Source organism: Sinohyriopsis cumingii, chromosome 9, assembly GCF_028554795.1.
Source record: "Sinohyriopsis cumingii isolate HCF-2022 chromosome 9, ASM2855479v2, whole genome shotgun sequence".
NCBI lineage: Eukaryota > Metazoa > Mollusca > Bivalvia > Unionida > Unionidae > Sinohyriopsis > Sinohyriopsis cumingii.
The window spans coordinates 2329543-2346922 of record NC_142969.1 but is presented as its reverse complement, the minus strand read 5'-3'; the positions used below and the strand labels follow the sequence as shown (position 1 = coordinate 2346922).

At 35.8% G+C, this 17380-nt stretch overlaps 1 protein-coding gene across 2 annotated transcripts in view; it reads right to left on the bottom strand.

Moving 5' to 3' along the window:
* The window catches only part of LOC149791173 (dual 3',5'-cyclic-AMP and -GMP phosphodiesterase 11A-like), a 325685-nt gene that overhangs the window by 146120 nt on the left and 162185 nt on the right, over positions 1-17380 (bottom strand). For both annotated transcript variants that reach the window (XM_089969623.1, XM_089969625.1), the window contains exon 3: positions 15497-15652. In XM_089969623.1, the coding sequence (XP_089825749.1) occupies positions 15497-15652 (156 nt within the window). The remainder of the gene's footprint in view (positions 1-15496; positions 15653-17380) is intronic.

The window sequence follows — 17380 nt, the reverse complement described above, 5'->3', positions numbered from 1 at the left end:
GATACTGAATTAGTAAAGCTTCTATTTTATATAGCCAGACAATGGCTGTAATGCAAAACCAGATGCAGTTTTGTTAAGGCGTAGGAATGTCAAGGCCGTCAGGTAGCGCTACAAGTTCCAACGATGTATCAGACGAGTTGTTTCCCCTGATTCGGAACAAAACACTCGTGTGGTTTTGTATTTATTACGTATCCCTTTTTTATTCATATGTTGTTTTAAAATAATTTAATGCATAATTAAGAAAAAAAATATCAGGCATTTTGGCGTTCTATGAATGATGGTGTACAAACCTCTGAAGAAACTGAAAACCTAGCATAAATAAAAGCAAAAATAAATGAAGAGCTAGTGACACTGCGGTGTCAGACTCCTATCACAATTCTATAAATAGGCCAACAAGAACTACCTACATGTTTCCCGGAAATTAGCTTAGAGGAAAATGGACTGCGGAGAAATGTAAAGAAACAGAATAAAAACGGGGAACTTTTGCTTGAAAAGCCTTTCTAAGAGCTACCAATATTGCCTCTTATCCAGGGAACCATTTTGGCTTGACATCCCGTTTCGATAAAGCTATTATGTACACTAACTTGATCCTTTAATCCACGGCTTTAAAATTCAAACCTTTTATGACCTAACAGTGACCAAACTTGTAATATGTCGCTCAAACATATAAGTTATTAAAAATATGTAGGGCATCTACAAAGTACACTATGTAATATAATTTTTACGATTGTTAGGACGTAGGAAAATTTTACAACTTGTTTTGATTTGACCTAATTGCACAGGTGACTAACACATTATTGGCATTTGTTATTGTCCATTAATACAATTAGACAAAATTTGACGAAGTACGGGCTGGCGTTCTTGTGATTGCACGACATCCATGGCTGGCTTGCCGAGTTTTCTGCCCTCTTGCCTCTCTCGGACATCGTATAACGGCGGAGATGTGGAACAATTTCAACCCAGGTGTCCCGATGTGACGTCATCGTTGCGACCAATCGCGTTACATACTGCTTTGGTCGACACCTAGTACAGTCAATAACGGACTGAAATCAACTCTTTGTTAGCATGAGTGTGTGTTGGGACCGTTCCCACTCATGAAAGCCTTTCATTCAGGTCGTTAAGGATATATAGTCCTAAGACCTGACGGCTAAATTAGCAGTGCTCTATGAGCAAATAAACGCTGGGGGGGGGGGGGGGGGGGGCGTGGCACTAATTTCTTCCCCCAGGAGCATTTAGCATCCCGCTGTGCGGGAATAAACCCGTGGCATATGCCCTTTTGGGCGCACGCGACGTAAATCAAAGTAATCAATCAATCAAATCTGAAGAAAAAAATCCTAATGTATGTAACCGGTAATTGACTTAGATCAATATTGTGCAGTGACGTCATCTGCTTGTTTTCATTGCAGATATTGTGATTTACTCTTTAGCTGCGAATTTATACAAATGTTGCATGGAACATGTAAATTAATTTAAACTAAAGTCACAGGGAAGTGGAATTTTCCTTACTTCTCAAATGGAAGATAGGTTTTTGGATCAGCAAATGACCCTTTTCTTACAGCCTTCGCAATGAATACACCCACATTTCTTACTGAATACACATACACCCTTCGTACTAAATACAAATACAATTCTTGCTGAATATGCACACCCTTCTTATTGAATACACACGCCCTTCTTACTGAATACACCCCACCCCCTTCGTACTGAATACATACATACACCCTTGTTACTGCATACACATGCTCTTCGTACTGAATACAAACATCCTTCATACTGAATACACACACCCTTCATACTGAATACACACATCCTTCTTACTGAATACACACACACCTTTCGTAATAAATACACAAACCCTTCGTACTAAATACACGCATCATTCTTATTGAATGCATACATCCTTCGTACTGAATACACACATCCTTCTAACTGAATACACACACACACCCTTCTAACTGAATACACACATCCGTCTAACTGAATACACACACACACCCTTCGTACTGAATACACACATCCTTCTAACTGAATACACACACACACCCTTCGTACTGAATGCACACATCCTTTTTACTAAAAAAAACATACACACCCTTCGTACTGAATACACACACCGATCTTACTGAATACACACACACTTCATGTTATGCAGAAGTTTCTGGTCCAAGTAGTGTAGAAGCTTAAAGCATCATAGTTTGTGGAGATTTAAGGCCTCTTCTTTGTAAAGATTTAAGACCCCATACTTGGTAGAGATTTAAGACTCCATACTTTGTAGAGATTTAAGACCCCATACTTTGTAGAGATTTAAGGCCCAATACTTTGTAGAGATTTAAGATCCCATACTTTGTAGAGATTTAAGGCCCCATACTTTGTAGAGATTTAAGACCCAGTAGTTTGTAGAGATTTAAGGCCCCACAGCTTGTAGAGATTCAAGGACCCATGGTTTGCAGAGATTTAAGGACCCATAGTGTGTAGTATTTAAGACCCTATAGTTTGTAGAGATTTAAGACCCGTAGTGTTTAGAGATTTAAGACCCCATACTTTGTAGAGAGTTAAGATCCCATAGTTTGTAGAGATTTAAGGCCCCATACTTTGTAGAGATTTAAGGCCCCATTCTTTGTTGAGGTCTAAGACCCCATACTTTGTAGAGACTTAAGACAACATAGTTTGTAGAGATTTAAGCCCATACTTTGTAGAGGTTTAAGACCCCATACTTTGTAGAGACTTAAGACCCCATAGTTTGTAGAGATTTAAGGCCCCATAGTTTGTAGAGATTTAAGGCCCATACTTTGTAGAGATTTAAGACCCCATACTTTGTAGAGATTTAAGATCCCATAGTTTGTAGAGATTTAAAGCCCCATACTTTGTAGAGATTTAAGACCCCATACCTTGTAGAGATTTAAGACCCCATAGTTTGTAGTGATTTAAGGCCCCATACTTTGTAGAGATTTAAGACCCCATAGTTTGTAGTGATTTAAGGCCCCATACTTTGTAGAGGTTTAAGACTCTATACTTTGTAGAAACTTAAGACCCCATAGTTTGTAGAGATTTAAAACCCCATAGTTTTGTAGAGATTTAAGGGCCCATACTTTGTAGAGATTTAATACCCCATAGTTTGTAGTGATTTAAAACCCCATAGTTTGTAGAGATTTAAGGCCCCCTAGTTTGCAGAGGTTTAAGACTCCATATTTTGTAAAGACTTAAGACCCCATAGTTTGTAGAGATTTAAAGCCCCATACTTTGTAGAGATTTAAAACCCTATAGTTTGTAGAGATTTAAGACCCCATAGTTTTTAGAGATTTAAGACCCCATACTTTGTACAGATTTAAGACCCCATAGTTTGTAGAGATTTAAGGACCCATGGTTTGTAGAGATTTAAGGACCCCATAGTCTGTAGAGATTTAAGGCCACATAGTTTTTAGAGATTTAAGTCCCCATAATCTGTAGGATTTAAGACCCTATAGTTTGTAGAGATTTAAGACCCCATAGATTTTAGAGATTTAAGACCCCATACGTTTTAGAGAGTTAAGATCCCATAGTTTGTAGAGATTTAAGGCCCCATACTTTGTAGAGGTTTAAGACCCCATACTTTGTAGAGACTTAAGACCCCATAGTTTGTAGAGATTTAAGGCCCCATAGTTTGGAGAGATTTAAGACCCCATACTTTGTAGAGATTTAAGACCCCATACTTTGTAGAAATTTAAGATCCCATAGTTTGTAGAGATTTAAGGCCCCATACTTTGTAGAGATTTAAGACCTAATAGTGTGTAGAGATTTAAGACCTCATAGTTTGTAGAGATTTAAGACCCCATACCTTGTAGAGATTTAAGACCCCATAGTTTGTAGAGATTTAAAGCCCCATACTTTTTAGAGATTTAAGACCCCATAGTTTGTAGTTATTTAAGGCCCCATACTTTTTAGAGATTTAAGACCCCATAGTTTGTAGTTATTTAAGGCCCCATACTTTGTACAGATTTAAGACCGCAAACTTTGTAGAGATTTAAGACCCCATACTTTGTAGAGATTTAAGACCGCAAACTTTGTAGAGATTTAAGGCCCCATACTTTGTAGTGATTTAAGACCTCACACTTTGTAGAGATTAAGGCCCCATAGTTTGCAGAGATTTAAGACTCCATACTTTGTAGTGATTTAAGAACCCATAATTTGTAGAGATTTAGGGCTTCATATTTTATAGAGATTTAAGACCCAATAGTTTGTAGAGATTTAAAGCCCCATAGTTTGTAGAGAATTAAGAAACCCATAGTTTGTAGAGAATTAAGGCCTCTGGATATGAAAAGGTTTAAGGCTCCAGAATATACTAAGGTTTAAGACTGCAGATTTTCTAGAAGTTTAAGGCCCAAGAGTATAAAGAGGTTTAAGGCAAGAGTACGTGGAGTTTTAAAGCTTCAGCGTATGCAGAGATTTAAGGTCTCAGATAATCTATGGCTTTAAGGTCTCAGATAATCTATGGATTTAAGGTCTCACATAATCTATGGCTTTATGGTCTCAGATAATCTATGGCTTTAAGGTCTCAGATTATCTGCAGGGTTTAGACGTGATTGAAGTTTTCTAATTAGTGCCTGATAAAGTTTCCTACCAAAAATCGTTTTGCTGTGTTCTAAAATATACACTCACGAAATCTCTAAGAACATTTACTTGGAAAGGATAAAGACATTCTGAATTAATTATTCGATAACAATTTCATCGGTCAGATAAGAAACGATATATGTTCTGTCATCATTCCCTTAACAGGTCAACGTCTATTAGGTGGATATTTTTAATGATGTCAATTAAAGCCTGTATAATTTATATTCAACGTGTACTTCGTATACCTTCACTCGTTTTTAAATTAGTTGATGACATCGAAACTTAAAATTTACTTATATCTTATTTTAATTCTGCGGTCAGTGCATATCTTCAGATCTTATACTATATAACGTAACGTCGGATTTGAGTTAATTTTCTTAACTGATTAACCAATGAAATGATTTGTTAAGTTTACTGTCACTACGCTAGCCATGAGAATCATTTATACAAACATATATTACTACGGTAATTTTTTATACTACATAAATAAAATTGTCCCGATCCACGATGCAGACTGGATATTGCAATATCGTTTTCATCAAAATACCATATACATTCATTTAGTATGCAAAACACATACGTCACTATACATTTTCATTTGAAAGTAGCCCATAGGTATAGAAAACACGTGCCTCATAATACACATTAATCCGGAAGTAGTCCTTAGGTATACCGTTCACATGTGTCATATTGCACATTAATTTGGAAGTAGCCCTTAGGTATATCATTCACATGAGTCATAATACACATCAATTTAGAAGTAGCCCTAAAGTATACCATTCACATGAGTCATAATACACATTAATTTGGAAGTGGCTCTTAGGTACACCATTCAGATGAGTCATAATACACCATTCACATGTGTCATACTACACATTAATTTGGAAGTAGCCCTTAAGTATATCATACACATGAGTCATACTACACATTAATTTGGAAGTGGCCCTTAGGTACACCATTCACATGTGTCATATTACACATTAATTTGAAAGTATCCCTTAGGTATATCATTCACATGAGTCATAATACACAATTTGGAAGTAGCCCTTAGGTATACCATTCACATGAGTCTTAATACACCATTCACTTGAGTCATAATACACATTAATTTGGAAGTAGCCCTTAAGTATATCATTCACATGAGTCATAATACACAATCTGGAAGTAGCCCTTAGGTATACCATTCACATGAGTCATAATACACCATTCACATGTGTCATACTACACATTAATTTGGAAGTAGCCCTTAAGTATATCATACACATGAGACATAATACACATTAATTTGGAAGTGGCCCTATGGTACACCATTCACATGTGTCATATTACACATTAATTTGAAAGTAGCCCTTAGGTATATCATTCACATGAGTCATAATACACAATTTGGAAGTAGCCCTTAGGTATACCATTCACATGAGTCTTAATACACCATTCACTTGAGTCATAATACACATTAATTTGGAAGTAGCCCTTAAGTATATCATTCACATGAGTCATAATACACATTAATTTGGAAGTGGCCCTTAGGTACACCATTCACATGTGTCATATTACACATTAATTTGGAAGTGGCCCTTAGGTATATCATTCACATGAGTCATAATACACAATTTGGAAGTAGCCCTTAAGTATATCATTCACTTGAGTCATAATACACATTAATTTGGAAGTGGCCCTTAGGTATATCATTCACATGAGTCATAATACACAATTTGGAAGTAGCCCTTAGGTAAACCATTCACATGAGTCTTAATACACCATTCACATGTGTCATATTGCACATTAATTTGGAAGTAGCACTTAGGTATACCATTCATGTGCGTCATAATACACATTAATTTAGAAGTAGCCCTTAGGTAAACCATTCACATGAGTCTTAATACACCATTCACATGAGTCATAATACACATTAATTTGGAAGTAGCCCTTAGGTATACCATTCACATGAGTCATAAAACACCATTCACATGTGTCATATTACACATTAATTTGGAAGTAGCCCTTAGGTAAACCATTCACATGAGTCTTAATACACCATTCACATGAGTCATAATACACATTAATTTGGAAGTAGCCCTTAGGTATACCATTCACATGAGTCATAAAACACCATTCACATGTGTCATATTACACATTAATTTGGAAGTAGCCCTTAGGTAAACCATTCACATGAGTCTTAATACACCATTCACATGAGTCATAATACACATTAATTTGGAAGTAGCCCTTAGGTATACCATTCACATGAGTCATAAAACACCATTCACATGTGTCATATTACACATTAATTTGGAAGTAGCCCTTAGGTATACCATTCACATGAGTCATAAAACACCATTCACATGTGTCATATTACACATTAATTTGGAAGTAGCCCTTAGGTATATCATTCACATGAGTCAAAATACACATTAATTTGGAAGTGGCCCTTAGGTACACTATTAACGTGCGTCATATTACACATTAATTTGGAAGTAGCCCTTAGGTAAACCATTCACATAAGTCATAAAACACCATTCACATGCGTCATATTACACATTAATTTGGAAGTAGCCCATGGATATACTAAACACGTGCCTCATAATACACATTATTCGGAAGTAGCCCATAAGAATACAAAACACGTGCGTTATGATACATATCCACTTGGAATAGGCGTGCCAAACACGTGTCTCATAATAAATATCGATTTGGAAGTATCCCTTAAGTACACAAAACACGTGCGTCATACCAAGTGTTAATTTGACAGTACCCCAGATATATACAAAAAACATGTCACAATCCACATTCATCTGGAGGTACCCCATACGTATGCAAACCACGTGCATCACAATAGAAAAATTCTAATAAAATAGGTATTATTAAACATTTTCTAAAACTATGCATAATCAAAGATTGTGTTTGACACAATAAGTTGAACTTAAATTGTTGTTGTCTTTAATATATCTTTGTTGTCTATTTCGTACAGATTTTTTGAGATTATAACTTTATTGATAGGCAGCGATATCTCCTTTCCTGGAGATTCTAAATCGCAAGTCAAGTTTTTATAATTCTTTTTTGCTTTTATGATCTATGTAGCTCGTCACAACAGATCCAACAGAAAATGTGAGTGTTGTTGATAATTCGTTTCATACGAAAGTTGTAATTACTTCACATGGCTGTTTTACTGGCATACTGACGTAAACTGACGTATTTTTGATCTACTTGTATTCGCACGCTTAATGTTTAATATAGTCATTACCTTCACTTTGGTAAGTTGTGAATATTTCCTGATGTAGTCAATCAAATTTCAAATCCCTTGTACCTAATATATTGTAGGTTTACAGGATATGAATATTTATCACAGTAAAATACGATATTGTCTACTATTAAAGTGCAATCAAAGTTTTACGGATTTTGCAGCAATCCATCACATGTCAAGATTTCGTATGATAGATATAGCGCCACATACAATGCTCATTGATTTTATATCTAGTCTAAACTCGCAACTGTCATTTTTATTTTCAAAACAACTCAAATATTATGCTAGAAAAATGAAGATGATATGCAGAATATGTGCAAGAACATATTTCAACATCGAAAAAACTCTATTTTTCTTGATATTTAAAAAAATTCAAAAGTGGGAATTTCCTGCTGATACATTATTACAAATAAAAGTCCATCGAAGGAAATGGCGCTATAATAGCCAAAAGCCAATTGCAGGAATTCACAAGAACTCCGTTTCTTACCTCATTATATTCCATTTAACTGCTGATTACTGAGGTCATTTTATTTACTCTTGAGTATATTTAACGTGAACAACTGATAAAAAAGATATGTTATTGATACCTTTGTAGCAAATATACCTATATCAGGGCTTTTCACCTTCAAGCAGATATTACATATACTTTTTCATGACCTTTGACCTCTAACCTGATATCAAAGATAGAAAATCAATGAACTCGTCTCAGGTACTGTCATGAGATGCATATCTGATAAAAACGATAATGAATAATTTCAAAGAAGCAAGTTATTTAAGTCCAACCATTCACAGATATTCTTCAAATACATCCACAAACTGGGTTTGAAACGACTCCATTCGCAATTATTATTTTTGGTATCATCATGCTGGCGAATTATGATCAATATCATCGACATCAATGTCAGCATGGTGACTTTTGTATTGTAAAACATTTAAATACAAGATCTTGTCAAATTCACCATATATGTACAAATACAAGGTTTTGTCAAATTCATAATATATGTATAGGTTTTGTCCAGTTCACTGATTTATGTGTAAGTTCCGACGTTCAGTGATGTACAAAATATGTTTCGATCTTTAAACTTCACGCTAGGGTCAAGGTGATCCAGTTTTCAAACTCAAAAACAAAATTTTCGATATGATTGTGGTCAGATTCCTACTATTTTAATTCAGCATCAATCATATGTTGCAAGAACGGTGCGTGGAAACCCCATGTTAATACCATATTCACTTAGTAGTACTTGTAGTGGTAATATTTCAGATGGTTATTTCGGTTGCCATGCTGGATTATTTAAACGAATAACCTATGCTAATACGGCCACCTGTTATGTAGAACTATGTCGTAAAATATTTTCAAGACGGCCACCTAGGCGGGTATTTTGGAGGTTTCATCCGGGTCACTATATAATGGACCAGCTAAATATCGAAGAATTGTTTTAGGAAACATACAATGTCGATGCACTCGTACGTTAAGGAGGAACAACCATGTCCATATATTCGTGATGGCTTCATTGGCAGTCGTATTAGGAGGTAATATTAGTAATTCTTTCATTTAGGACTAACTACCTAATGCAGGACGTATTTGAGTTAAAAATCTGAAGTACGTATGATTAACTTTTGAGTTGAAGCTGTAACAACAATTTTAAAAGATAACCGAAAAGGCAGTCATTTAGTGAGATAAGATTAACGGCATTTGTTTTAAATTAAAAAAGCATGGTATCATAAGAAATGCTTCAATGAAACACCATGTTGGTACAAGCATCCGTTCGGGCGGAGTAGCAATAATATTTTCAAGATGGTGTCTGATGTAGCTCGTTTATAAGGTTACTTTGGTACCTCTTTGAACCAGGACAAACTTTAAATAGGAAGAAGTATTGTGGTGAAAACCCCGTGTCATTACGACCACCGTGTCATTACGACCCACCGTGTCATTACGACCACCGTGTCATTACGACCATCTATCAAAGAGCAATCGTAATGACGATATTTTCAAAATTGCCATCATCTGTTCCAGATGAGTAAGGATAACAAAGTGCATAACTACTACTATGCAGATGTGCTGTAGTCAGATCGGTGCCAGTTTTCTTAGAACCAATTAATTGTAGAAGTCTTTCAGTGAAAACCTTATGCAAATATGGTCATCCTTGCCCGAAACTTAGCTTGATCAAGATTTTCAAGATGGACAACATGGCGGCCGTGCTAAAGATAAGATCGACATTTAAACACTGTAAGGGATGAGTCACCAGAAGAAGATGTTAAAGATGGAGAACATGGGGACAATCGCGAATATAAGATCAGTACTACTGTCATTGCAACTATTTACATATTTTGTAGTCCAAGTCTGATGTCGATGTGACTATATGTTCAGCAGGAGTATAAATAAAATTTGAAGATGGCCACAGTGGCAACCATTTTGTGAGGTCAGATCAACACTAATTTCAATTTGGGCCAACCACAGATCACAAGAAATGCTTTTTTGATAACACGATGTTGTCACGCTCATTTTTTTCTGGCAGAGTAGCAATAGCAAGGTATCCAAGATGGCTTCCTTTGCGATTTGCGAGGATAAGTTGGCGCTTTGTGAAATTAAATATCAGAAGGGGTCCCTTAGTGACAATTCCATGTCGATACGACCATCCGTCCAAGCGAAGTGGAAACCTTATTGACAATTCCATGACGATACGACCATCCGTCCAAGAGAAGTGGAAACCTTAGTGACAATTCCATGCCGATACGACCATCCGTCCAAGAGAAGTGGAAATATCAAGATATTTAAAACTCCTGCCATGGAGGATATGTTGAATGTCACATCAAATGGGCAAGGCGAACGAGGCAACCGCCTTTGGCACCGCGCTTTCAGGCAATGCAATTGTTTTGCTTGTGGCACCGCGCTCATGCCTTGTTGCCTTGGGCCCGCATGCTGCCTTGGGCCCATCACATTCTAGGGTCGGGCCTGTAAATTGGCAACACTTTAATGTAGAATTAACTACATACCATAAGAAATATTTGATTGAAATGTAATGAACATTACCTCTGTTACGAATTTACAATGTAATTACTATGCATCATTTCCTAGATGAGAGGTGTGCTTTATGTGTGGTAGTATGTATAATGTACTTATCTGGGACACGTCTTTCAGGTGTGCTTTATGTATATTAATATGTATAATGTACTTATCTGGGACACGTGATTCAGGTGTGCTTTATGTATATTAATATGTATAATGTACTTCTCTGGGACACGTCTTTCAGGTGTGCTTTATGTGTGGTAATATGTATAATGTACTTATCTGGGACACGTCTTTCAGGTGTGTTTTATGTGTGGTAATATGTATAATGTACTTATCCAAGACACATCTTTCAGCGTAAAGCAAGTGAATTGTGTTACCTGCATTGTGTATTGGAACACGCTGACTCACGATGTTTTGACACCATGTGATAAACAGATTCGGTATGTATTGTAACCTTGCATAATTTTTTGTGCATATTTTACGTGTTAGTTATATCAGTATAATGAAATTACCTTGTATCATGTATAATTATACCAGGACATGGTCAATTTATTCTATAATTCCAATGTTTTGTTGTGCACTCGTCGCCAGTCCATACTAATCCGCCATTTGCACTCATTTGGTCAGCGAACGCTTTGGAATATGATTGGCTATTGGTCGAATGACCTGTTTCTATAAATAGCACCACGTACATGTAATGTAGAGCTCCACCGTTATCTTGACCAGCGTTCGGATCAGACGGAAGTAAATCACCTGGTGACGTTGTACCCATTTCATTTATTCTATAATGTCTCACGCTATGTTAGATAAACATAGGTTGCAATGATTAGTACCTAATGAAATTTAATATGCTTGCTTGAAATTACGGGGAATTCCAGAATTAGTTTATTATTCATGAGGTGACGTCTGCTACCATATTGGTTGACATGATTTCACCTTCGGTGAATTATCACCGTGATAAACCTATGTAAGTGAAGGCCAGAGATCATTACCAGCTATATAATTCCGGGAAACATACAAATTGTTCCCTCAGGAAGTGATATATCAGAATATTAACGTTAAGTTGCTACCAAGCCGTCACTCTTCACCTTCGTTAGAAGGCGAATTCGCATATCACCTTCACCTTACGATACTCAGCACCTTCAGCACCTGAAAGTTAATACTTCACCTTATTCACCTGCCCGACTTAAGCAACTCTTTCTTGTACTTCCATAACGTGAATTCTGCGTGATATATATCATTACAAATATATTCCTAAATCCACTCAGAGAAAGGTGTAGAAGGTACAATTATATTTGAGGCTCCATTGCACCTTCCCCCAAGGTAGTCGATCACCTTTGTCTCCCGTGATTATCTGGTTTACATAAGTCTGGTATTAAATCTTAAATGTTTATGTATATGTAATTGTATTGACATTCAGTAATTGCATGTTCACCTGCTCTTGTACTTAAGGTAATTTACGAATAAATACTTTTCGATGTTTATTCTATACAATCTTGTATTATTCTTTCTAATGAAAAGCTAGACAGGAGGACTCAAATGTATTGTAGCCCGGATATGGCGTTACAGCAAAATCATCAGTTCTGGACAATCAGCATGGGAACATTTTCAGTATGGCCATAATGGCCATACAATCGACATCTTTGTCAACTATGATCATCTAAACATCATAAGATGTCTTTTAGTGAAATCTGATATCGATACTACGATATATAAAAAGATCTCTGTGACGGCCAGATTGAACGTACAATCGACACCATGTTCATTCATGACCGTGTAAACATCATAAGAAGTATTTTAGTGAAAATCCAACTTGGACACGACTCTGATCATCAGTAGTACAGATAAAGAATTAAGATGACCAATGTGGCATGTATTTGGTGAATTCAGATTGATACCAGTTTCTATTTGGATACAATACATATGATAAGTAAGTTTTCCGTGGAAAACCCATGTGTTCGGTCTATGACAATCCATCTTTATGACTCTCCTATCAGCGTTTTACGAGTATTAACGATAAAAATCAATAACCAGTCGACAAAGAATGCAGGGCAATCTGACAAGTTTTTTTTTGTGGTTTTCGACTGTATGAAAATTTCCACCCAATATGGTAGTAAACTGATAGGTTCGACAACTGTATCAACAACAATATAGTCGTTTATAAGGAATGTGGTGAACGCACAAACGATGGTACGAACGCATTACAAACAATTATTCGATAACATGTATCTACTCTTTTCAAAAATGCACGTATCATCATAAAAGAAAAACTCTGATATGTGACCTCATAAACGCTTAAATATCGTAAATTTTCATCCGTCCTGTCAGGCAGCTTCCAATACGGGAAACGGAAGTCGTTATACCTTTCCTTTGGCATCCGGTTGAGATTGGCTTGATACATATATCGATTTTAGCATTCAGGCGCCACTAAAAGTGTTTTATACATCATTTATAGTCAGTAATGAGTGAATCCATAGCGCAATTTTATAAATGATTAGAAAACCTTGTGGTCCGAATAAATAGAACATTTTAAATTAAGCGTATGTTTGCAAAATATAAACTGATAATACAACAATCGTATTTTTCAATGGGCGGAATGGCCATGGGCAAACAAGATTATGAACTTGACTGTGTCACATGGCATGAAATTTGGTGTTTAATATGTCTGATAGCTGGAGAGAAAATCTCACTACAGAGATCTCTAAATGTCAGAATCTCTTCGCTGTGGCTAATGTCATAAATATATTTAATTAAGCAGGGCTTTATGGTAAATATGTAAAGTAAAGATAACAGAAAAAAAGCGTTATTGTAATGACGACTTCAATATTGAGAGAAAATAAACGTGCTTTATCCTCGGGATTGATTTGACCTGACAAGACAGTATTTTGCGAAGATATTAAAATTATCCCAAGTTGACTTTCCAATCAGTCCGCTGGGCCTCAATAGCACAAACGCGGAATTACTCGCCCTGCATCTCTTAGGTCTCCTCCAAAGACAGTTCTGCCTTGCTTTATTAGATATGCAACGGGGACATTATCATTTGTGCCTTTCAAAGGACAGTATGAATGTAAATAAAAGTACGCAAAGGCTGGGAATATTACAACAGCAAAAACAAAATCCATCAGAGGAGGAAACAGGCAGAGTAAGACAATGGGATACATACATACATACATACATGGATGCATGCACGCACGCACACACATGCACGTACACAGTCACATAATAAGGCAAGACATAACTTGGTTTCGCCTTAAAACGATTTGATCATTTTCGTCGTACATGCGTACAACGTTACCTAGGATGGATAATTGTTTTTCTAGTTAAGTACTGAGCTAACATGCATCTCGTTGTAGATCACATGCGGCGAGACACAAAAAGCACGGTATGCACGGGTATTGTACCCTTGCTAATACTCACTTTCCTGAAAATTTAAGGCACATGTCTATTCTAATCGACGCACTGATAGTTTAGGATCATGTCAAACAGTGTATGCTCTCCGTTTCGTTCTGCAGACGTGTGAACCAGGTCCACATTTTTCGTTTACAAGGTTTACAAGTATTTAAATGAGTCATACTTTGTTATGAATCGTACGTGCTGTACAATTGACAATATGAGTCATGAGTCATATTATTGATACAATTGATAGGTTTATTACAACTGATCATGTTTGTTTCAAGTGATTGTTTTGTTTCAATTGAGTACATGGAACAAATGCTGTGTTTCATTTGAGTACATTTGAGTACAATTTGAGTTACACCTATTTGCATGAGATGATATCAATCTTACCTTTTATTACATGAGATTATATGAATCACATCTCGGTTTTACTGTATCGTGTGTCTACACGTTTTTGTATATATTAATCACATTTTTGTTTCCCCATTTTTGAATGACTGCATTAATTTTTTTGCAAGTCAAAAGGATTCACAAAGTCACAAATTCATTCACATCCAAAAAAATGTTTGTGTGAAGTAATTGAATGTGTCGTATGTTTAGAGCTTGAAAGAAAGGATCACACTGTATATGTTTTAGAGAATATATATATATATATATATATATATATATATATATATATATATATATATATATATATATATATATATATATATAATTTCATAAACTTCCATCATTCATCACATTGTGTTGTGTTGTCATTTAATCTAGGCATCTATTCAGGTCAAATCATCATACATACGTGTGAACCGTGTGTACATACATACATACATACATACATACATACATACATACATACATACATACATGCACACACATACATACACACACAAACATACATATAGACACTTATGCAGAGAAAGAAGGGTTGATCAATTTATTTTGTTTATGTACCTTGATATTAAGAAAGAAAATGTACAGTCATGCCGGGTATATCTATATAAACATTAGTCTCCAGTATAGAGGGCAGTGAAAAAGTGTCCATTCTCCCTTTTTAAAGTCTTTCCAAAAACAATGCAATCAATCTTAGTCAGTCAATTAGTTTTGGAAGAATACTGATCAATCTCTTTTACGAATTGTTGAATGCTTGCATATCCGTGATTGAAAAAAAAAAACGTACACCTGATAATACAGTCGCTAAAGTGCAAATTTTTCAAGAGCAAATAATTACATAACGAAGAGGTTTTAATGAGTTTCCTTACCTTTTCGTCTTCTTTGCTGAACGCCCCTTCCGATGTTTTATTAATGACTTGAGCCACCCCAACAATCTCGTCGTCCCCATTTTTGATTGGCATGCAAAGGAGGGACTTCGTTTTGTAGCCAGTTATTCGGTCCACCTCGTCGTTATATCGCTCATCCTGAAAAATATAAATGTAAATATCGATGTGTGCCTCATTTATGTGATTAATGTGTATAGATTAAATTAAAAGTACTATAGTAGATACCATTGTTAAATCAAGGAATATGTGTATATTTGATATAAACAAATTTCATGATTGTGCATTTTCAGTCGCTTGGTTTATTTTACGTTGCTTTTGATTGTTTGTTTTTTCTTGACAGTTTCATTCTAAAGTTACATTTGTTAAATATTAGTCCGAAAAGAAAACAGTAGCTTTCCTTGTTAAAGAAGGGCAAATCAGGAGATTTTTTATTGGTTGTTGTTTTTGTTGTTGTTGTTGTTTTGCATCCAGAAAGATGCATACCTCTGGAGCTATATCACTCAACATAAGTAAGGAAAGTCAATTAACTTGTAAACATTGCGTAATTCAACAATCTCGGATTTAGCACAAAAACCGTAAGACGGTTTTGTTCTTTTCCCTAACAAATCAGGCATAATAAGTACAGTAACATTGCAAGGGATTCTGTTTTTGGATATATCGTTTGATATTATGTAGGTATTGCTGAATAACGAATTAAGAAAATATTGATTGAATTCCTACTTACTCTCAGAGTATGAAGTACTTGAGTGTACCTGTGAAGAAATGATGCTCTACACGAAAGGAGCAGTAAAATTTCATCACAATTTATTCATGCTTTCTCATTTGTCTTTGTCGAATGCATCTTTCAACCAAGATCACCTTCACTCAATTACTTCATAACCTAGCAGATTCATACAATCAGTTACACTCAAGTCCTTCATACCCTGAGAGTTCAAACAATCAGTTACACTCAAATACTTCATACTCTGAGAGTTCAAACAATCAGTTACACTCAAATACTTGAAAACCTTACTATCATATACTACGAAGAAATGATGCTCTACACGAAAGGAGCAGTACAATTTCATCACAATTTATTCATGCTTTCTCATTTGTCTTTGTCGAATGCATCTTTCAACCAAGATCACCTTCACTCAATTACTTCATAACCTAGCATATTCATACAATCAGTTACACTCAAGTCCTTCATACCCTGAGAGTTCAAACAATCAGTTACACTCAAGAACTTCATACTCTAGCAGATTTCCACTAACAGTTACACTCAAGTACTTCATACCTTGAGAGTTCAGTTACATTCAAGTACTTCATACCCTAGCATATTCCCAGTAACAGTTACAATCAAATACTTCATACTCTGAGAGTTCAAACAATCAGTTACTCTCAAATACTTCATACCCTGAGAGTTCAGTTACACTCAAGTACTTCATAACCTAGCATATTCCCACTAACAGTTACACTCAAATACTTCATACCCTGAGAGTTCAAACAATCAGTTACACTCAAATACTTCATACCCTGAGAGTTCAGTTACATTCAAGTACTTCATACCCTAGCAGATTCCCACTAACAGTTACACTCAAATACTTCATACCCTGCGAGTTCAAACAATCAGTTTCACTCAAGTCCTTGATACCCTGAGAGTTCACACAATCAGTTAGACTTAAGTATTTCGTACCCTAGCAGATTCACACTCAGTTACTCAAGTACTTCATTCCTTGAGAGTTCACACGATCAGTTACACTCAACTATTTCATACCCTGAGAGTTTACAGGTACACTCAAGTACTTCATACTCTGAGAATTCACACAGTTACAATCAAGTATTTCATACCCTGAGAGTTCACACAATCAGTTACACTCAAGTACT